At 41.3% G+C, this 23527-nt stretch overlaps 3 protein-coding genes across 4 annotated transcripts; 1 reads left to right on the forward strand and 2 right to left on the reverse strand.

The window, feature by feature from the left end:
* Nucleotides 1–1055: 1055 nt before the first annotated feature.
* On the reverse strand, nucleotides 1056–4679 carry LOC139945501 (uncharacterized). Of its 2 annotated transcripts, none has more exons than XM_071942868.1 (3): nucleotides 4658–4679; nucleotides 3747–4109; nucleotides 1056–2604 (listed from the first exon to the last, which is right to left on the reverse strand). In XM_071942868.1, the coding sequence occupies exons 2-3, from the start codon at nucleotides 4096–4098 to the stop codon at nucleotides 2255–2257; spliced, it is 702 nt and encodes a 233-aa protein (XP_071798969.1). In that variant the 5' UTR covers nucleotides 4099–4109; nucleotides 4658–4679; the 3' UTR covers nucleotides 1056–2254. The 2 variants fall into 2 exon arrangements, with proteins under 2 accessions (XP_071798969.1, XP_071798970.1); XM_071942869.1 differs by having other exon boundaries at nucleotides 3747–4106; nucleotides 4658–4675.
* A 1840-nt stretch (nucleotides 4680–6519) lies between these two features.
* LOC139945500 (uncharacterized) lies at nucleotides 6520–15595 on the reverse strand. The gene is made up of 9 exons (XM_071942866.1): nucleotides 15576–15595; nucleotides 14349–14556; nucleotides 13916–14054; nucleotides 12415–12462; nucleotides 10532–10743; nucleotides 9288–9377; nucleotides 8460–8784; nucleotides 7573–7872; nucleotides 6520–7275 (listed from the first exon to the last, which is right to left on the reverse strand). Exons 2-9 carry the CDS (start codon nucleotides 14547–14549, stop codon nucleotides 6926–6928), a joined length of 1665 nt encoding a protein of 554 aa, XP_071798967.1. The 5' UTR covers nucleotides 14550–14556; nucleotides 15576–15595; the 3' UTR covers nucleotides 6520–6925.
* Nucleotides 15596–19173: 3578 nt separating this feature from the next.
* LOC139945154 (uncharacterized) lies at nucleotides 19174–23179 on the forward strand. The gene is made up of 2 exons (XM_071942436.1): nucleotides 19174–19914; nucleotides 21325–23179. Exons 1-2 carry the CDS (start codon nucleotides 19822–19824, stop codon nucleotides 22114–22116), a joined length of 885 nt encoding a protein of 294 aa, XP_071798537.1. The 5' UTR covers nucleotides 19174–19821; the 3' UTR covers nucleotides 22117–23179.
* Nucleotides 23180–23527: the final 348 nt, after the last annotated feature.

Here is a 23527-nt window from a genome sequence, read left to right on the forward strand (position 1 = left end):
GCGTTTTGGCGACCCCAACCAGAAACATTGGTCATCGGTTGAGCGATTTCGCGTGTTCGGTTGAACCGCGGTGACGATGCCAAAACGCACACCTGGTTTCACAGAACCAGCGATACCATTGATACAACGTAAAGAATTACAGTGCATGTACATCCAAAATAGTGATATGATGATGCTTTGTATGTCAACGTGTGCGTAGAATTTGAATGCGAACATAAATGCGAGATCAACGGTGACATCCGTACCACGTGACCGTAAAATATTGATGCAGACTTGAGGCCATGGCCACTCTCTGGCGTAGCTGACGAGCCTCGAAGTGTGACGTCATATGTTCAGACTATTGGTATCCCCATGTTCCCCTACTTAAACGCACCTTTTCCCTTTTATATTAGTTATAGTTATATGAAGTATACCCCCATAAAACCATTTAAAGAATTCATGAGATTCCAAGCAGATAATGAATACACAAGTTTGGTGGACACCATAGGAATGAACCGTTCGGTTTGGGTGTATTCAGACATTTTTACCCATACCAAATAAAGCGCTGGTAATGTGTCCACCGTACCTCAAAATGGCTTATAGAGCGGGTGGGGGGGGGGGGGGGGTTAACCATTATGCCCCATGTCCATCACCAATGTCAAGCTCGGTAGCGTCTACACTGGGTCCCTGTCTTAAATCCGCAAGGATATGAGCCTCGAAGTTGACGTCAGAAACTGAAGAGCCTAAATTTATCAAATCTCCTAAAAATATTAAATCTATTAAATGCATGACCCCCAAAACATAATTTCAAAAGTAAGTAAATGTGGGTTTACACATAAATTATAATTAGCTCGGCATATGAATCATCTTAAGTGTGGTGCAACCATTAGATAACTCTTTGATTATTACCATGGTGTAGTGCGCCCTCTCTTGGTCTTCTGCCAGATTGCTTAAAGTCTACGCTAAACAGCACATTATGGGGAAGTAGAGCTTTCCGGACATTAAACTTGAAAGAAAACACGAATTTAAAACTCTTTCTTATACATTTGTTTTATTAAGTCAATGGAAACATCAATGTCTTGAAATATTATTGTATTTGTTCGGTTCAACAAAATGTGTGTCACAACTCCTTTAGGAATGAGCAGTTACTTTTACAAACAACGCTATTGAAAACCCCCTCCCTCACCAATTTGTTTTTAATTAGAGAGGGATGAACTCAAAAATGTTATCAATCGTTTTATCACGTAATTCCATAGCATAGCAAACATAATTAAATTTCATAACAATCAACTAGACATTAAGGCAAACTTAATTACGTCTATTTTAAACATGATTCCTTTTTTTTAATTAACTAGTTTTGATTTCTTCAATAGACCCCACTGATGACTTCATGGTTTCTTTGTACATTGCAACCCTTGATGAAGGAATGTGCCATTATTCATGACCGTTTGTTTATTTCGGCAGTTTCTCAAAAGTGCAATGACCTGAGTCCTCGATATCCTATAGACTGGATTTTTCCACATAAATCGAAGGGGGATCTCTTATTGAGCTGGAATCTTTTATTTTTATTTAGAGGGTGTGTCAGTAAAATGGAACATTTTTGCATTGGGACTGGGGCTGACACGCCTATAGTGTTGTAACTGGGCACTGCCTTTTCGACAGATAAGCACCAGAACTAACGGTTTCCAGTTTTTCTGTAAATAAACACTGACGTCATCAACATGATCCAATTTCATAGCAGCTGCCCGAGGTCAAATATTAGCTTTAAACACAACACAAGCATGCTTTCCAGAAGTGTTACCAGCTAAGAAAAGGTACAATTTCACATGTAGAGCAAGAATGTGACTGATATCCTGGGTATTGTTGCTTGAACCTTTAAAGCAATTTTCTGCTTAATATTGTTTTGGTGGCTACCTTTTGTAGAACACAACACACTGTCCACAGGTTTATGGTAAACTTTACACGGTTTAAAGATTATGATGGTATAAAGCTTCCCTTAAAATATTACTTGCTGATGAGGTGCTGTAGTTTTTGAGAAATGAGTAATACAATGTCACGAAAAAAAAAATCCGTTGCAGGAGACGACAATTATTTTAGGAGGTACAACGTATTTACCATGATTAGTATTTGGGAAGCTTTCTACTACCACCCTATCTTCAATCCGTGTAAGTTGAATGTAAATCTGTGGACATTGTGTTTTGTGTCCTCTACACAAATTACCCAAAGTCTTAAGCAGCTCTATGAAATTGGGCCAATTTTAGACAAAGGTCCAGTATTAGTAATAGTAGCAATACATGAGTTTATGGTTGTCGCCAAAGCTGTCAAGATCCGGGACTTCCCCTCCCACATACTTGGTGAAATCGATTAGGTCATCCTCTCCATCCCACCTGAACCACTCCTCCAACATGATCATCCTCTCAACGCTCTGGCAATGACCGTTCTTCCTGAAGAGGAAGAAAGGATCGTCGACTGGGAGAACCAGGGGCGTGGCCGCGTCTCCGTCGCTACGGCAACAGAAGTAGATCTTCGTGTTGTGGTCGTAGACGCCCTCGGGCAGCTCGCCCCCGTGGTCGTTCTGATTGGCGAGGTTCTGGTCGTCCCATTTGATCCAGCCTTCGCTGAAATCTGGGTAGAGAATGACAGAGAATAAAGTGAATCCGATTTGCTGTGGAGACCTTCCAATCGCAACGTCACAGAGTTTTTGCCAACCGTTGGATGGAAAACGTTGGAAAGCCATAAATGCAATGAAAAAACAGATAGTTTGTTGTAATGTGTTATTTTCACTTCAGATTTAAAGAGAAGAACAAAATAAAAACACTGAAATTTATTATTTAAAAAACCAGACAAGATAACGGGTTAAAGGAAGGAAATCCCCATGACAGAAGCCCCATAGGAGCTGACGGATCCGTCCGGACGGCGCTCGCAAGCGCAAGCCATCTTTCAATGTCGTAACCATTGTCTTGCCAACGGCTATGGCTAGATCACTTGCAAGTTCTTAAACAGCCGATAAATGATGATCTCAAATATATAGATATTACAGTTTTCTAATAGCTGCAGTCCATTGGAAACATAACAAAATATAACGAGTATCTTACCTCACGTTAAATATGGTAAACATGAAGGGTTATTTGATGTGGAAAATAGTGCCCTTAGTTTGCCAAAGCTGGAGAACTGTGTTCAAACCCAATTAGGGAAAAATCGTCACTGGCGTCAAGAGGTCATAATAGATAAGCCGTTTTTGACTATCGGCTCAAAAAGCCGCGCGGCCGGGTGCATTTTTGACTCGAGTTATTTACTACTAAATGCAAGTTTTGAGAGTAAACTGGTTATTAACCGATATCTACGATGTCTATTTGGCCATAAAAAGGTAATAGTTGAAATTGTGAGATCATCCTTTATTGGTTGTTTAACGTTGTTGTAAGTACGGCTAAATGGGGCATAGCTGAAGCCAGTAATCGAAGTTGCAATACATATTGAACGAAAACAAAACAAAAGCACCCTTGTTTCATAGAATTGTGAGCTTTCAGTAAATGCGAAAGGCTTTATGCCGAAGGCTTTTTTCAGAGTGTCAATAAATTTTAGGTGGAAATGTGAACCCTTTCTAAAACTACATTACTTTGAAAGGGGAACGGACCCATGTACACACTTCTTGTGAAGAGATGGGGTTCGCCCCGGTGTGTCTGGCAGCTCGTTTATCTTCAAATGATGAAGGCTGCACTAAAAAGGGAAGAGGAAGAAACTAACAACAGGACCGCCCATAAACTTACCAGTAGGACAGAAATTGCCCTTCTTGAAAATACAGTACTCTCCCTTGCCCCACTCCGGGTCAGTGTCTGCCGTCTGGTAGTCCGTCTTCACGCAGAAATTCTGCTGCATGTTGTTCTTGTAGTATGGTCCCCTCAGATCGAGCGGTTTGGACCACCCGTTGTTTGCAAACAGGTCCTGGGTATCGTGCCATCTCCTGCCGGTCTTCCAGTAGTAATGGGTGTTCTGGCAGCCGACGTCGGGCATGGGGAGGGCGTAGGTGCCCTTGGGCCAGACGCTGGGAGTTGTTGCCCCGGATGCGGAGTGGCAAAGAGCGGTGACAATGAGGAGGAATAGGCCCAAGTAAAGCGCCATGGTTGCTTCTGCTGATGATAGGGCAATTTGAATAGATAGTACCGTTTAGTGATGTTTGAAGTTTTGAAAGGTTTGGATTATACGAAAAACTGTAGTAGGATTTAAAACTTTTCACGGTGGAAGTATTATAAGAGGTTTGCGGTTTGCATGGTATCTCTTTTGAGTAGTAGTCGTTCTAAAAAGAACCGATGGTTGACAACTCAACAGCCTTTTCCTGAAGACAACCAGAGGAAACTGATTTAAACGTTCAAAGTCTTAAAACCACCGATTCTTTGAGAACCAACACTTATTCAAACTGAGATATTCACGTGGTGTTACCACACAACTCTCTTACATAAACTAGAGAAGGAAACTTGCGGGTACAGTCATTTTGAAAACATCAATATGTGCTATTGATTTTTTTGTTAGCATAAGAAAAAAGGGCTTAGAGTTTAGTAAATTGGTACAAGTTCCAAATTAGCTACCAAACTATGAGGCTATTGTGCAATGAAAAATAAGCTTTACAGTCAAAAAAATTAATAATTAAATGAATAGGGCTACCGGGTTGCTGTCCACTTACTTGGTATAATACTGGCAGATTCTCTCGGAAAAGACTGCCACAAAATAGCAGATTTCTGTTTTATATTTAAATTGTGTACAGTATGATTGACATGTAGCCGGACAGCAACAGTGATTATTACTATAAACGTCAAATTGAGATATCTACGATAAGGCCCTCAGTGACGTGCCCTCAAGAACGTTTGTTGACGCGAGAGGCGAGCTTGTCAATTATAGGTCTCGTCCTCGTCTCATTCCACTGTATAGGAAGCGTGCAATATTCATCACGGTAACCATACTATTGTTGCAGGGGGTTTTAGTGCTCGATATGGGAACATAATAATAATAACAAATTTCTATATAGCGCATTTCACAATAAGCGTGCCAATGCTCTTTACATTAGTGCCCTGGTCATGGGGCCAATAACATCCCTGTATGTTTCTAAGCTCCCTTTGGAGTATACACCACTGACCTGCCTGTAAGGCGCTTGTGGCTTTTTCATACACAATATCAACCTCTACCTTCGCAGGTACCCATTTATACCCCTGGGTGAAGAGAAGCATTTATAGTAAAGTATCTTGCTCAAGTGTCACGACCGGGATTCGAACCCACACTCCGGTGAATTAGCACCAGAACTTGAATTCGATAACATGACACTCTATGGTGGTAGTCTCCCCCCCCCCCCTCTGCAATTTTTGTCTTCATTGTGTGCAATCTCATAAACTCTTCAAATGATTGTTATGGGGTTTCTTCTGGACAAGTGGATGATATAGTGTTAAAGTTTAGGGGAATTATGGTACCCTCTGTCCCCCATATTGGGCATGGTGTGGCAAACTTTCAAATGCCGTGGCTCTATGGTTACCACTATAAATGGCATCTCGATATTTAATTTATTTGGTGTCAGAAATAAAGTGGTATTGTTTATCTGTCATATTATTTTGGGTCCGTTTTACCTAATGCAAGTGGCATGTAGTAAACCTGTATATAGGATACCACCTCAAGCTGCTAGTTGTTGAATATGCATGATGTATCCATGCGTCATGGCTATGTGACCCTTCACTTATTATGTTTATGACAATACATGTCCCAACATGACATCGTCATGTTGGGACATGTATTCTAAGAACAAACTCTACCTGGCAATAAGTAGATACACACATGGTGACTCCGCGGCAGTACAGTTAATTACGATTCTATAAGCTAAAGTAGTACTCAGTAGTCCAGTCTATTTTCTATACCATCGGCCCTGGGGTGGATTTCACAAAGGTAGTCCTAACTTAGGACTAGTCCTAGGCAATGCTAAGAGATAGGACTGGTCCTAAGTTGGGACCGATAACTCATCCGAACTTAGGACTGGTCCTATCTCTTAGCATTGCCTAGGACTAGTCCTAAGTTAGGACTACCTTTGTGAAATCCACCCCTGGTAATAGTTAAAAAGCAGGACAGTTCTTTTCAGAACTGAGAAGTCTCCCGAACCTCCGATTATCTACTCCGCGGCAGTAGAATACAGCAAGACAGTTCTCTAAGAACAAAGTCTACCTGGCAAGTAGATACACACTTGGTGTTACCGCAAACCAATATTATACATCAAATAACTTCCTGTTCGACAGAGGGAGCCGTTTCTCACAATATTTTATACTATAAACATCTCTCCATAATTGATCGCTAACAAGTAAGTTGTTATGCTTATAATTATTTTGAGCAATTACCAATAGTGTAAAGTGCCTTTAACAGTCTAATTCCACGTCAGTCTTCCTTATGAAAATTAGACTGCCAGGCGTGACCTGTGACCTCTTCCAATATAACACGTGACGTGTGGACTTTTATCGACTTTTTAAAAACACATACGACAACCACGCTGATGATGTGAAGTTTTGCCAGGAATGTTAATTTTATTCTGATAACATTATACACTGTTATACGCTTGTAAAACTCAAAGGAATTGACAGGAAAAGAAAGGGGGGTTGACAATTATATATAGTTGTATACAATTACTTGTTCCACAATTGCGGTAGAAACCTCAAAACTTTTAGTTGTTGAAAAAGTGTTGGAAGTTTATAACTTTTTGTTGGTGACCAACCATCAGGGGATTAGAACCTATCGGTTTTATGAAGTTAAAGTAAGATTCTTTCAAGTTCCGAATGCAATACCGTCTCAGAACAAGCCTATACGAATTCTGTTATTGAAATTCTGAGTCTGGATTCAAGACTAATTTGCTCCACATAATTGAGATGCTCTGCCACGGAGGAGTCCACTGGGCTAATTAATTAGTTATGGGGAGTGCCATAATCTAGTAATAGTAGCAGTAGTAGAGCTTGTGGTCGTCGTCTCGGCTATCCATAAACGGGACGGAACCGTCGCTGTACTTGGTGAAGTCTACGAAGTTGTCCTCCCCGTCCCACCGGAACCATTCCTCAATCAGGGTCATGCCTTCCACCGCTTGGCACTTGCCGTTTTTCCGGAACAGGTAGAACGGATCCGCTGTAGGGAGGAGTATCGGAACGGTAGGGTCGCCGTCCTCGCGACAACAGAAGTAGATCAGGGTGTTGTGATCGTACACGCCGTCCGGGAGCACGCCGCTCGCCTCGTTGCTATTGAGGGCGTCCTGGTCGTCCCACTTGATCCATCCTTCGGCGAAACCTGGAAGGAGAGTAACAATTAAGCCGACATTGTAATATTATCCTTGTAACCATTGGTAACTTTCGTTGCATGCAGTGAGAATGGACAGATGAATGCGAGGTCAAAGGCAGCATCCGGTCTGGCAGGTATCTGGCGTTTACTCATGAGCCTCGAAGTGTGACGTCAGACGTTCAGGCTATTGTGGCTATCTGTTGTTGCTTCGCGCATTAGTTTGTGGATTTGTATAGTTTTTCAAGCTCAGTTGGCAAAAACTCGGGCTGTGACGTTGCAATAGAGGGAATATAAATAGGTTCTTACCAGATGGGCAGATACCCTTTTTGAATATACAGTATTCCCCCTCGTCCCAGTCCAGGTCACTCTCCGTCACCAAGTTGTCCATCTTACTGCAGAAGTTCTGCTGCACGTTGTTCCGGGCGTACGGACCGGGGAGATGGCACGGATCGGACCACTGGTTGTTCGCCCATAAATCCTGCGTGTCCTGGAATCTCCGGCCGGTCTTCCAGAAAAAGGCAGAGTTGGGACATCCGGATAGGCTATCCGTCATGGGCAGGCTGTAGGTGCCGATCGGCCACGTGATGGCGCTCTGGACCACTGGATCTATATGAGACGAAATTATTTTTTATCAGACGCTACAATCCCGGCAAAATGCTTGGGCCATCCATTCCTAACGTTATATAAACCATTCCCTTTCCCTGTCCACTTCCCACTGACATTACACATTGTCTCCCACACTCCCCGTCCCCCGCTCAACGTTGACCGTAACACAGAAGACCGGCAATCAGAACTAACATTGAAAGGGGCACTGGGCCAACAAGATATGGCCGGGATTGTTGGTGGCAGTAAATATACGGGTAAAGTTTACGCCGGCTACATGAGTTTTATACAAAAAAGATTACGAAGTTGCTTTTATGGAATTTATTGCGTGACAACTTAAACCTCACTAATGACAATTGTCTTGAGGGTTCAGTTTGTAGTTTCAATAACTTGCAGCAATTAAAAAAATGTTGAAAATATTCCTTTGTTTCAACACCCTTTCAAAATTCAACTCTCAAATTAATCTCAATTCTTTAAAAGGTTTGTTAAGTAAACTTAGCAAAGATCGCACTATTATTAGATGTGAATGTACTTCATCTGACTGACTGACTATAGTCTCGTTTGTTTTTCTAGAGTCATTTCTAACGTACCGGATGACATCTCGGCACTGTGCCAGCTTGGATAGGCCGACATCGCCTCCTTCAAGTGACCCTTCTTCGATGCCAAAAGTGCCTCATCACCCTCCGAGCACAGACCCTCCGATACATATCGATCCATTAGCTGCCAATAATCAATACTGAGTACCTCATCGATACCCATTAATCCAACTGCGATGGGTTCGGCGTGGGAACTACTGCCAAGGGTCATGGTTTCCACGAGGTCATCGAAGAGGGCGGGCTCCTCGCTCAGACGCTCCTTGAGGCTGTCGATATCAATGGATGCGTATTTGCCATCGGAGCTGTAACTTGTATCGGCCTTTCAATGAGAACAAGTACACAAGTTCGCATATTATGTATATAAAAGAAAATTAAAACAAAAGTTGATTCTGTGGCTCTTTGGAAACTAGAAAACACAACTCTTGAAACAAGAATATTTTCTTACTGTTGGTTGTACCATCTCCCATTCAAAGATGATGACCATCGCTTATAATATTATGACACCGGGTTTTGGGCTAAATTTAAGGTACAGCCTAGGGGTCAATGGCTTGAGATACCTTTTATTAAGGTACATGTAGGGTTACTGTAGGGTTACCGCGGTGGATATTTGTAATATTTGTTTCAAGAAGTGTGGTGCTTCGAAGCAAATTGCCTCTCAAAATGCCTTCAAAGCTGTTGTTTTTCTTACCACGTAAGTTTGGATTGCCATTCATTTTCAGAGTATTACCAAACGTATACTAAACATGAAAGTTTTTAATAATACTAGCGTAATAATATTTATTATTTAAAAACAATTATTTTCAACTTTCTTGTGGCACTTACAAGTTTCCTTGCAAACTGAACCAGTGTGTTATAGTCCGTCTGTGATCGTCTTACAGTTCTGCTGCCGATGTCAGCCTGGGCCACGATGTGCTGAAAGGAAACGCGAAACACAAATATAGTGTCCAGTGGTTTCATTGATGTCATTTCTTTATTGTTTTTATAATAATAATAAGCCTTTTTACCGCAATTGTTTTGTGTTGTTATCAAGTTGTAATAAGTATTGAAGGCTAGTCTTTGACAATTACCAGTAGTGTCCACTGCCTTATAAATTAAAGGCAGTGGACACTATTGGTAATTGTCAAAGACTAGCCTTCACAGTTGGTGTATCTCAACATATGCATAAAATAACAAACCTGTGAAAATTTGAGCTCAATCGGTCATCGAACTTGCGAGATGAAAGAAAAAACACCCTTGTCACACGAAGTTGTGTGCGTTTAGATGGTTGATTTCGAGACCTCAAGTTCTAAATCTGAGGTCTTGAAATCAAATTCGTGGAAAATTACTTCTTTCTCGAAAACTATGGCACTTCAGAGGGAGCCGTTTCTCACAATGTTTTATACCACCAACCTCTCCCCATTACTCGTCACCAAGGAAGGTTTTATGCTAATAATTATTTTGAGTAATTACCAATAGTGTCCGCTGCCTTTAAATTAGAAGCGGACAGGGTAAATTTGGAATGATCTGGGGTTGAACAATGAAAAATTGACTAGAGACGGTGTGAGTTGAACCAACGACCTCCGGACTAACGTGCCGGATTAAATCGGATGTCATTGGTTCAAATCCCACTCTAATCAGTTTGTCTTTGTTATTCAGCACCAAATCATTTCAAACGTTATCCGGTCAGTTCCAATTGTGGTTTGTTATTCGTTATACTAACAACTTGGTGACAAACAAAAACATAATTGGTGTCAAAAAGGCTTACTATTATTAGTATTATTAGTATTTAAAGGGAAGGTATACACGTTTGTTAATCACTCTTAAAATTAATGGCAATAAATGCCTTTGGTTAGAAGCCTACAAAAATATTTTGAAAGTGTTGAAGTATTTTTTAGAAAACAACACATTTCACTTAAAAGAAATGTGGTTATGTCAAAAAGAAATAAGTTATGCCCCCAAAATAAGAAGATGTGAATCATTACTGCAGTAACGGTTCACATTGTGTCAGGGTATATTGTTCTACGGAAGCCTGTTCGTGCCATGCGATTTCTTTGAAATGTGTATGAAATGACTACAATAATGCTTACAGTTCCCCAAGTATCCAAGAACCTCATGTATTCAACCGGGTCAAAGGTTGCGGGCAGAGCGCATGCGTCTGCCACGAAATCACGCGAGAGTGGAAACCGGTCTGCGAGAGCGAGCTCGTCGACGTATCTGGCCCGACCGAGGTTGCAGACTGTGACGTCATCAAAGAACACATGATGACCAACATCCGTGGATTGACTGATAGCACTATATCCTATTAAGTTGTAATAAAGTGCAAGGGTTATGAAAATGTGAAATCTGAAAATTAAATGCACTGTTTGTACACGTTTGGTAATTACTTAATTTAGCATAAAACCTTACTTGGTAACGAGCAACGGGGAGCTGTTGATAGTATACAAAATTGTGAGAAACGACGCCCTCTGAAGTAACGTAGTTTTTGAGAAAGAGGTAGGCCTACTTTCTTACTAAAATAATAAAAGACCTCCGGCCAGAAGCCTTTTATTCCTGTCTGAAAGCACACTTTTTTGTACAACAAGGGTGTTTTTTCTTTCATCATTCTTGCAACTTCAATGACCAATTGATTCCAAATTTTCACAGGCTTGATGTTGGGATACACCAAGTGTAAATACTGGTCTTTGACAATTACCAAACATCTTCGGTGCCTTTAAAACAAGCAACCATCGACTCTTGTACTTAGCGCAATTCCAGAGAAGGATTGACCCCTGCCCCTGCATAGTCATTGGACCATATTTATGTTCAACCACTCTCAGCTCCCTGGAAATGCAGTGCCTTGTGCTGCTGCCAATACTAGCTAACCTTGTTTAGAAAACAGTGGGTGGGGAAACATGTCACAACAATGTAAACGTTGTGGACCTTTGGCCGGTAACCGGTTTCTACTAATCAATATTTGTTTGTGCTTAGCAAGTTTTTGTGCTTAGCACGCTTTATTAAATTGGGCCATTGTCTTGATGATAACCCGTGAAAGAAATATTAGAGGAACACGTTGCCTTGGATCGGACGAGATGGTCTTTGAAAAGCGTTTGTAACCGTTTTTTTATAAAATGCATATGATTGGAGAGATATTTTAAAAGTCGAATATAATGATCCACACAAGTATCACTCGAAAATACGTGGTTTTCCTTTTACCACGTAGATTAACACGGTCGGCCATTTATGGGAGTCAAATGTTTGACTCCCATAAATGGCCGACCGTGTTAATTCGCAAAGTAAAAGGAAAACCATGCAATTTAGAGGCACATTTGTGTGGATCATTATATTCTACTTTTAAAATATCTTTCTAATCATCTGCATTTTATAACAAACGATTTCAAACACCTTTCACGGACCAACTCGACCGATCCAAAGGCAACGTGTTCCTTTAAGCTATTGCGTTTCAACGGGTCTCACTTTTCGAGTAAGCACGAGACTTGCACAGTCTGTTGCCCGTCACCCTCAATGCACAGGGGTCGGTTTCACAAAGTGTTAAGACTATTCCTAACTTAGGACTAGTTCTAGGAGATATTTAAAAGGCTGGTCCTAAGTTCGGACACGTAACTCGTCCAAGCTTCAGATGAGACTAGTCTTATTAACTCTTTGTGAAATCCAACCAAGTATATTGTGTAAGGACTGTAATAAAACACCCGGGGACATTGACTTCTAAAATGGCGCTTCCAAGATCACTGTGATGTCGTCATGTGAATTTTGTCACGTAAGGGCCCAATTTCATGGCCCTGCTTGCCGCCGACTGCGCTTACGATCGTAATTCTTTGTTTATGTGGCAAGCGCCGAATTTCTGCGCTACCTGTAGTGTAAGCGAATAATGCCTAGTAATGTTGAGTACACTTGGCGTAAGCGCCGATTCTTTGCTTACGGTATAATAAGCAGAACACTGAAATTGGGCCCATAAGGGCTAGGTTCCACTTACTTGAACTCTGCGAAAATTCGTAACCGGCAAAAGCGGCTCCCGAATTTCCTGTGTGAGAGAGAAAAAACACGGATAAATGAAGTGGTTTTTTTTATGAAAAAATTACATTTCACAATAAATTAATGGTTATGACAATTTTGGTGTTGATAGACAGATGAATTATCGTCTAAACAAATTAGACTCAGATAATGAAGCCATTTTCTGCAATATCGGTATATTTTGTTCGATTTAACTTTGGGAACCTGAACAGGTGTTTTCGTTTTCTTGTGAAGGAAAATTATCAGCTTGATTGTTAGTCAATAATAATCCGCCTGTCGGTGGCCTGAAAATAAGGTAATTATTTACAAATGTTGACAGACAATGTCTTATCAGCCAAGCGATTATGAGAAATTTAAGTAATTCCACTAAGCATATACATGCAGGCAGGGAGTGGTTGAGATGAGGGAATATTTTATTTTTGGAAGAGTTAAAATATGGACCTCTCGAATTGAGGTCATGCCGCCATCTTATAGAGATGAAACAATGATGAAACAATGGACACCGCACACTATAGGCCCTTTTCGACTCCATGGCTTCGGCTTGGATTCGGTTTAACTATTATAACTCCATGGTTTCACTGAGGCTCCGTCCTCTCGTCTGAAGCCCTGAGCACGTACACAGAGCATGCGCAATAATGTCAAAGCTACCGCGGGCCAAGCTAGCCTGTGACGAATCTGGACCCGAAGCCGTGGTTTCGAAAAGAGACACAGTGTATGGTTCTCAGAGCGCATAGCTAGGATGGGCCATTGAAAGACTAGACCCCAAAGGGGGTGGCCACGTTGCCTTGGATCAGACGAGTTGGTCAAAACAAAAGCGTTTGTAACCGTTTTTTTATAAAATGCATATGGTTGGAAAGATGTTTTAAAAGTAGAATACAATGATCCACACAAGTTTGCCTCGAAATTGCGTGGTTTTCCTTTTACTGTGCGAACTAACATGGTCGGCCATTTATGGGAGTCAAAATTTTGACCCCCATAAATGGCCGACGTGTTAGTCGACGAGGTAAAAGGAAAACCACGCAATTTCGAGGCATGTTTGTGTGGATCATTGTATTCTACTTTTACAACATCTTTCTACCCATATGCATTTTATAAAAAACGGTTACAAACGCTTTTCAAAGACCAACTCGACCGATCCAAGGCAACGTGTTCCTTTAAATGACGTCATGACTTTTTGTGTGCATAAGTTCTACATTATTCGTTATCGGTAATATGCATTGTGAATGCTACTAAGTGTGTGTTCTCGTCAATTACTAGTCTTGGTTCCAAGACCATTGGTGTTGCGCGGTCACACACAACCAACGTTCCGATCTATGAACGGCAAAAACTGTACACGCTTGTAACAGAGCGCCCGCTAGCGTTCGTTCATTACAAGCGTGTACAGTTTTTGCTGTGCATAATCGGAACGTTGGTTGTGTGACCGCGCAACACCAATGGTCTTGGAACCAAGACTAGTCAATTACCTAACTGTGAGACGTAGTGTTTTAGTTCGTCTTGGTAGCTTCGGGTTCCTTGGAATATAGTGGTAGACGAAGCTGTTACACAGCTCTGTCGCTGCGAAAAGGCCACCTGATCTGGCACTAACTGCCCATCAACGGACACCTGTAACATAAGTGAATATTATTATTTTAAACAAAATCAGTGGGGAATAACGCACGGTTTATTTAACCCTCAAGAAGGCAGGAGTCTATTTGGGACGTTTCATGTTTTCCCAGACGTACAGGTCAATTGGGGATTTCACTTGATACAGCGGACCAGTCTATGCTGTAAAAAACCCAGCGGGTAAACAACCTTGCCTCAACCACTCAAACGTTATATAAAAAAAATGCTTAGTTAACCATAGTTGCTAATTGACATTGTAACGCACTAAGGGTAAGCCAAACACACCCCACTGACCTTTTGTTCTTCATAGGTAAAGTCGAAGATGTGACGTGTAGTCTTCACCCCGGGGTCGATGTGACCGGTCCGTGGATCCCCTTCTGGGTTCCCGAAGAGGATATTATACCCTGTACCGAGGGTGGAGAGAGGCCCTGATTGGGCTAGAGGTATCCCCTGACTTCCGGAGAGTAGGAGAAAAAGTCCTACAATCTGTAGCATGATGGCTCTATAAAACAAAACAAAGCGAAAACAAATAGGCCATAGAAAACTACAAATTTGTGTAATGACTTTTGACAGTGACGTAGATGAATTATCCGGGCAGTCAGGTTGGCTCAGTGGTTTCTGGTCCCTGACTTTCACCTCTGTGGACCCCGGTTCGAGACCGGACCGGAGCTTTGCAACTGGGTTCAGAATTCAGTCCCACATGGCTGCGTGGGTTTTGCCTCACACGTCTAAAAACTGAAATGTCTTCATGGTCTTTCACTCAAACAGTTGGTGTGATGTAGGATGCTTTGCCGGCTAATTATCATTCGGATTCCGAAATAATGGTAACGAGGTTTAAAGAATCGACATTCAATTTACTTTTATTTATTGTGATACCTGACTACGACAGTTTTATACAGACTGAATGGCTTCGGACTGGCAATGCCAAACAAATATAATTGACAGGGGGTCCTCCAACATAAGAGCTAGACGGCTCGTTTCCAAAAGTAACAGGTTCAAATCCCGCTCTATTAGTAAATTTGTCATTGTTAAAGGCAGTGGACACTGTTGGTAATTACTCAAAATAATTATTATCATAAAACCTTTCTCGGTGACGAGTAATGGGGAGAGGTTGGTAGTATAAAACATTGTGAGAAACAGCTCTTTCTCTCTCTCTCTCTCTCTCTCTGAAGTGCCATAGTTTTCGAGAAAGAAGTAATTTTCCACGAATTTAATTTCGAGACGTCAGATTATTTTGAGTTCTCGAAATCAACCATCTTAACGCACACACCTTCGTGTGACAAGGGCGATTTTTCTCTCATTATTATCTCGCAGTACGATGACCGATTGAGTTCAAATTTTCACCGGTTTCTTATTTTATGCATATGTTGAGATACACCAACTGTGAAGGCTATATCTTTGACAATTACCAATATAGTACACTGCCTTTAAACCCAAAGTAATTTTACAATTTGTCCCCAAATCAATTCCTCTTTTATTAGTTTACGGAAGTACTTGACATCTCCAATTAACAAGTCTTACCTTATGGTGTATTCACTGCAGAATGCAGATCAGTTTTATTGAAGCAACTTTTGAATTATGAAATATTATTTATACTAAATGCAGCGAAGCATAATCTAGTTACAAAGCAGCTTAGCATGATAACATAGTTGTAATTATAGACATTTATTTCAGGATTTAATCTTGCTTGACGCAGCAATTCACAAGATAAATTATGGGGATTATTTTTTTTTTAGGATGAGACAACAAAATTGTTTCCCGAAAAGTTCATTCAAGCAAACGTACAAGCGTACAAACGTAGCAAGCGAGTTATTAGTCGACTGCCTATTCTAGCCTGAACAGCTGACGTCACACTTCCCCGTCCATCTTAACCTTTCACCTAGATTCATATGCAGACGACCGCAAGTGCAGCTGCCGTCACCTCGGACCATTAAAGACGTAGATATAGGAAGCTTATGTCACTGTTCGTTTATCCAATGAAATCATTGTATCCCATAAAATCACTGGTTCTGAGGCCCTTTTCGACACGACTGGAATTGGTTTTGGATTCGGCGCAGGCCAGCTTGCCCTCGCGGTTGTTTTGACGATTGCGAGCGAGCTTTGCGAATACGCGCCCAGGATCAGACTAGAGAACGGATACAAAATTGCATTAACAAGGATGTTCACCTGGCGAAACAATTTTCACTTGATATTTATAATCGTTTGCTCAGAAAGGTCCTTAGTGCAATTTATGAATTCGTAAAACTGCTTTTGACTATTCGAGCTCCTGAAATAGGGTTAGGCCTAGTGATCAAGAGTGGTCATCAAAGCATTTGTTTTGCAATCTTAGAAAAACATTTTTTTCCCCCAAACCTATATTATGCAATTTCCGTTTTAAGAACCTTTTGATAATGACATAATTTATAACATTCCCATTAATGACCTCATAGTTATTAACAGACGCAATGTACTTTTTGTCACAAGTAAGATATTTTGTATAATAACTGGGAAGTAGGCCTACACCCTTTTCATATGAGAACGCAAAGGGCTGAATGAGATAATGAACAATCATATAAAAACCACAGTAGGACAACCGCACTATATTTAAAGCTCGACGATTACAAAGTGTCTGGGATTTCCCCCCTGAGTTGATGATTAAGTGCTGTATAATAATCCAAAGTGACGTCACAGGAAACGCTCAGTCATCTATAGTCACTAGAACAAGAGACAACGGAAGGGACTTGACAGGTCTGAACTGTCACCGATTAAAGGCACTGGACACCTTTGGTAATTGCCAAAGACCAGTATTCTCACTTGGTGTATCCCCAAAACAGCATAAATTAATAAATCTGTGCATTTTAATGTTTGGACTTAAATGGGGAATAATGAGGCCTATAAAGTCAGCGGACACTATTAGTAATATTACTCAAAATAATTGTTAGCATAAAAACTTACTTGGTAACGAGCAATGGATGTATACATACATTGTGAGGATCGGCTCCCTCTGAATTTGGGGGAACGATGTAATTTCTCTCTCGAAAAAAAAAATAAACATTATGCCTGAAGACTTTTAATAGGTTACTGCTGAAAGCGTACAGAAACGCGTTGTGAAAGAAGCCAGGGTGCTTTCTGTCATTATTCTTGCAACTTCGATGGCCAATGAGTCAAAATTTGTTTTTTTAGAGAATAATGGTCTTTGAAAAGTAAACAAAGTGTCGATGCCTTTGACCAGCCCCGTGCCGAAAGATAAATGCCCACGTTTCACCAGATAATGAAACCACGATGCATGGTAGCCTGAACATTTTGACGGCTCACTTTGTAGTCTTGGCCCAAGACGATGGTGCTTGATTCTGGATAGTGTACTACGCGCGGTTGAATCGCCAAAGCGCGCCCGCCACGGTATGATTTGGTTACGTGGACGGCTTGAAATCTAGACTACACTCTGCAAGATACAGTGTAGTCTAGATTTCGAGCCGTCCCAGTGTAGTCTACCGCGCGTAGTACACTATCCAGAATCAAGCACCATCGTCTTGGGCCAAGACTACTCACTTTGAGGCCCGAGAATGATATTACGCCAGATATCACCCTTGTGCGTACGGCAGGATCCGTACAAAATGTACATGTACCATTTCACATGGAGACTCGCAGTCAATTCACACATACCTGTACACAAACATGTATTGCATGATAAATATTACAGACAATTACATGATGACACAACATATTAATATTATGTATCGTATGCATGCAGACGACAAAAAGAGCGGCTGACAAACATCACTTCGGACCAATCAAAACACAGATATAAAAGCTTACGTCACTGCACGTTTATCCAGTGAAATCATTGTATCCAGTGAAATCATTGCATCCAATGAAATCATTGCGTCTGTAAACCAGTGCATCAGGGCACCAGTCTAGGTTTGACCGGTCATCGGTTGATAACAATCCGTGACCAAGAATCTCTGCTTCAGACTATAAAACCGCAATAATAGTTGTTATTAATGTAATAACTATTATTATACAATGAGTTTATCACTGTGACTAATCTCGCAGCTGATAAATCATTGTATAATGTTTTGAAGATCTTGCTGAAATATGGTGGCCCCGAAGGGACATCGCATAACGCAAACGTGTGCGCACACGTATGCAATGTCGTGAAACAAATCGCGAATATATGCGCACACGTATACAATTTCGTGAAACAATTCGCGAATATGTGCGCACACGTATGCAATGTCGTGAAACAATTCGCGAATATGTGCGCACACGTATGCAATGTCGTGAAACAAATCGCGAATATGTGCGCACACGTATGCAATCTCGTGAACCAAATCGTGAATATGTGCGCACACGTATGCAATTTCGTGAACCAAATCGTGAATATGTGCGCACACGAGTGCGATTTGTTTTGCAATGTCGTTAATTTTATTGCATACCATGTTGCATACCATTAGGATGATGTCATAGTTGTGGATAATTTGTTACCGATCTAGGGAGTACTGTGGCGCTACAGCAGGCTCCCTCTGTAAAGCATGTGTATACCCAGGAACTTGGCACCAGGCCAAGGACGACCACACGCCTCGCTTGCCTCACAACAAAGACTACTGCTGCAATGACTACCGCTTATCTCACTGTTGGAAAGAACCCCCCAGATCATTAGACATTTTATTCAAAGGTATGCAACATGGTATGCAATAAAATGCACGACATCGCAAATAATATTCGCAGACGTGTGCGCACAAATTCGCGAATTGTTTCACGACATTGCATACGTGTGCGCACATATTCGCAAATTGTTTCACGACATTGCATACGTGTGCGCACATATTTGCGAATTGTTTCACGACATTGCATACGTGTGCGCACATATTCGCGAATTGTTTCAAGACATTGCATTCGTGTGCGCACATATTTGCGAATTGTTTCACGACATTGCATACGTATGCGCACACGTTTGCGATATGCGATGTCCCTTCAGGGCCACCATACTGAAATGATGTCAGCGGTTCATTGTTAGGTCCTGGCACAGATTTCATTACATGTGTTTGGGATTATGTACCAAAGAATGTTCCACTAAAATTGGCAATCCAGTGCCAAGATTTTTTGTTTTTGTTGGGCCTAAACATTTTGTGGTGAGTTTCTAAGAAAATAACTTCTGACACCACACATTGCTCTTTGTATGCAAATGCATGAAGAATGATGCTAGAACGTTTGTAGGGATTTCTAAAATCAATGCTGTCCCTGAAGATACGGTGCAAAAAGTGGACTGCCTGTATGAGGCCTATACCGTTGTAAATACATGTTCACAAGCCCAATTTTAGTTGTGGCTGACAACCATTAATTCACAGCTTACACGGCGAGTGAAGTTTTGCGTGCGGATGTCCACAAATTCAACTTGGAACTCGACGTCTCTGAAGCAACTGTCACGACCTTGATGCATGAAGCTCAGACTATCATCGAATTCTACAGTTATCAGTTTTGAAAGGTGCCGAGGAAAAAAAAAACTGTTCGCAGTCTTCAAATGAGCTAGACTCTTCCTCAGCCCCTATGTTGTACACACTACTGTCTGGTGTAGAAAACGAAAGAGAAAGACCGACAGGGCTATAGAGTCAAATTCAATTTCTAGGGACATGTCAGGATGTTGAATTTAAACTACCCAGGTCTCTGATGACAAACGGTTGGTTTGCTGTACATTTAAAATTCTGAAGCTGAATGAATTGTTTCAAGACTGACGATTCGCAAGAGGTTTATCACCGTCGTGAAGTGCTTACTATCCAAGGGTGCCAAGATGACATTTCACGGCATTGGCTTGCTGGTGTTCTCTGCCATTCTCTGTGGGTCTTTTGTTGCTCCTGCAGGGATAGATGTTGCGCTGGCAAAGGTAAGACGTCTGTTGATGTTGATGTTTTTTGTTTTTTTAATACAAATTTTAGTACCGTATTAAAGGCAGTGGACACTATTGGTAATTACTCAAACTAATTAGCATAAAACTTTACTTGGTAACAAGTAATGTGGAGATGTTGATATAAAACATTGTGAGAAAAGGCTCCCTCTGAAGTAACGTACTTTTCGAGAAAGAAGTAATTTCCACGAATTTGATTTCGAGACCTCAATATATTTTTGAAGTCTCGAAATGAAGCATCTGAAAGCACACAGCTTCGTGTGACGAGGATGTTTTTTCATACATGAAGAATCATCTGAGAAATGTTGCTGTTAGTAACGCTTCTCAGATTAAAAGTTTTGGTATAAAAAGTGACTAATCTTGTTCAATAACCGCAGTACTTCGAGGTGAACAATTTCTCAAAACGAAACAAGGCAATGGAAGCTTCACTATAGACTTGTCCATTGTTGGTAAACAAACAGCGCTGTTTGGCATGGACGGCCGAATGTTAGCAAACCATGCAACGGTGTATTGCAATTTCATAAAGCCTGTATAACCAAAAACATTTTGCTTGGCATGAAATTTCTTCCTCAATAAAAACAGGGTTACAACCAAATTTCCACGTGATTTTTAGGATAAGCAAACAACAACTGAATGCCAGTAACAAGCAATATGCAACAAATTAAAATTAGGTTGGTAATCTTGTTTTTATCAAGGAAGAAATTTCATGCTAAGCAAATTTTTGTGCTTACAGGCTTTATGAAATTGGACCCTGATGTTGTGAACAAATTCAACATCCTCCCATGATTGTTGCTTTGTTTCCAACAAACTTGACATTAGCTTCTAATTTTTTGTGTAACTTTATGACAAAAAGTAGTGATCTTTGTTTGTTTTGGATGGTTTTCACATAGGCCTACTTTTACAACCTGGGTTGGCTGTGATGTTGCGATAGAAGGGTCCATATTCTCAAACTATTATTATGTGTATGTTCTCAATGAGTAGGCCTACATACGAGTTATAAAAGTACAGCGTTTTCATCCGATCCCCGAACCGCTTCCTGCCTTGTAAAATGTTTCTTCCGGCCACAAACCCGGGTTTTCGAGAAAAGTTACTGCAATTTCACAAGGACTCACGCATTTCCGCTGCAATGTGATTGATAAAAAAAGCAACATTCTCCTTCTTTTACATTGTTGAGCCTAATTCACACGTGTATTAGTACTCGGGTTGGGGCGGGGGGGGGGGGGAGGGGGAGTGTGTGGTGGAGGGATGAGAGGGGGAAGAAGTGGTTTATGGACAGCATATATTATTGCTTTTATAAGCTTGTGTATTGATCTCAGACGCAGCCATTACTTCAGAGACTGTCCATGATACTTTAAAGGCGTTTAATCTTATTTTTTTTTTCAACCGCAGGAGGGCGTCCGAAAATTGACCAACAGTTTAGATACCGTCTTTCCTAACGGTGCAAGTTCACAAGAAAGAGTCGGGAGCCTGAGACCAGCCCTTCCTCTACTCGAACTCGAATCAGACGTGGACCCACACACCCAAGATGGGGACAAGTTAGTTCACACTCTGCCGTCGGTGGCCAGTCGTGGCAACCGCTTGATACGGATGGCCGGCGCATGGTCGTCAGAAACCAACCGTAGAAATCAGAAAAACAAGTTGGCCAAGAATCAGATGTGGATTCAATTTCAACAAGATGATAGCGATGATGACGAAGGATGTTCGAGCAGCAGTAGCTCAGAGAGTTCTGAAAATCCTCCCGTGTCTTTTGCACGGAGGCGCTTCCCGGGTCGAAAGAGACGCACATCGGGGAGGCGCAGAGTAAATGGAAAGTTCGGAAGTGATAGTCGGGGCCTGAACAGAAAGAAGAAGAACCCGTGTAGAAAACACCGGCCAAGGGAAACCACAACCCCGGGAAGGGTACCCACCACTCAAATAATCACATCACCAACCACAATGACCTCGACATCATCAACGACCACAGGGATGACAGTGACATCACCGACCACACAAATGGCCATGACATCCCCACCAACAGTGGCGTCTGAGTCCAGGACAGAAGCTCTGTTCATGACGGCATCCCCGTCTAGTAAACCGACACGAGAAGAGACTACACAAACTGAGTCACAACCAACTACTGTCACGTATCAATCAACAACCGAACAAGTGAAAACTGTTGGTGTTGTGGAACCCGCAAAGTGACGCAGTCCTGTAGTCTTGATTGGCGACGTTTATTTTGTTAAAGGCAGTGGACGCTATTGGTCATCACTCAAAATAATTATTAGCACAAAACCTCACTTGGTAACGAGTAATGGGGAGAGGTTGGTGGTATAAAACATTGTGAGAAACGGCTCTCTCTAAAGTGACATAGTTTTCGAGAAAGAAGTAATTTTCCACGAATTTGATTTCGAGACCTCAGGTTTAGAACTTGAGGTCTCGAAATCAACCATCTAAACGCGCTCAACTTCGTGTGACAAGGGTGTTTTCTTCTTTCATTATTATCTCGCAACTTTGATGACCGATTGAGCTCAAATTTTCACTGGTTAGGTATTTTATGCATATGTTGAGATACACCAACTGTGAAGGCTAGTCTTTGACAATTACCAATAGTGTCCACTGGCTTTAACACAGTTGCCGATATCGCAACACTAATTACTGGATGGAGAAGATCTGTATCACACCACAAACATCTGCATGAACGAGCTAGATTTGTGGACCTGCCCAGTCAAAATATTCTATTCTAGACAGATTTGAGAGCCCAAGAAAAGGGTCCTACACAGTGCAAACAAAATGTCGACTTTACGACTTGAGGTATTGTGGATGACATGATGCCCTGAAATAAATGGTCATTTTTATTTGCCGGGAGGTGTAGGGAGATATTTTCAAGAGCGATGGTCGGATGTTTGTAAATTAGTGGGGGTAGGCCTACTTTTACTACAGATACTCCTGCCAAGTGCCTCGAAGCATGTTTGTAGTTGATGAAAGATACATTTTTGAGTTATATATGCAGTTGTATATGCATCAGAATGTTGAGTCATTTAACCCACGTGTATTAATCAAGCACCTTTTATTTGGTTCACCTTACAAATTAATAATTATTAATTGGTAACGCTCTCTATCAATGCAATGCATGTCCTTTTCAATTGCCGGCAAAGTCTGGCTTTTAATTTTGTTATAATGTTTTGCAGTGCTGCACTGTACATGTACATACCGGTATCATTATACTGTCGCTTTTGAGTGGAAAGTGCCTTTTTTATTTGTTGATTGTGTGGCAGTTAAATGAAACCTCAGACCTTTAAGAAGGAGGAAGTTTTCGATTTCTTAAAGCGGTTATTTTTTCAGATTGTTCATTTCAAGTTCTATTCGAGGTATTGCATCATAACACAACTGCCATTATTACTATTTCTAAAGTGGTGTCTCATCATAATACAACTTCGCTTCAAACTTCAGTAGCAGCCTTCAAGGAAACTGCCCTACCAGCTATTACAGGGATGAGGCTACCAGTGGGCTCACATCTCCTCTAAATCCTCCGTCAGTTTTTACGCATCCTAAGTTTTTTGTTATCAGTCTTTTTGTCTTGTCGACACCTTAACTTCACCTTATTTCTTATGCA

This window comes from Asterias amurensis, chromosome 12 (genome assembly GCF_032118995.1).
Source record: "Asterias amurensis chromosome 12, ASM3211899v1".
Classification (NCBI taxonomy): domain Eukaryota; kingdom Metazoa; phylum Echinodermata; class Asteroidea; order Forcipulatida; family Asteriidae; genus Asterias; species Asterias amurensis.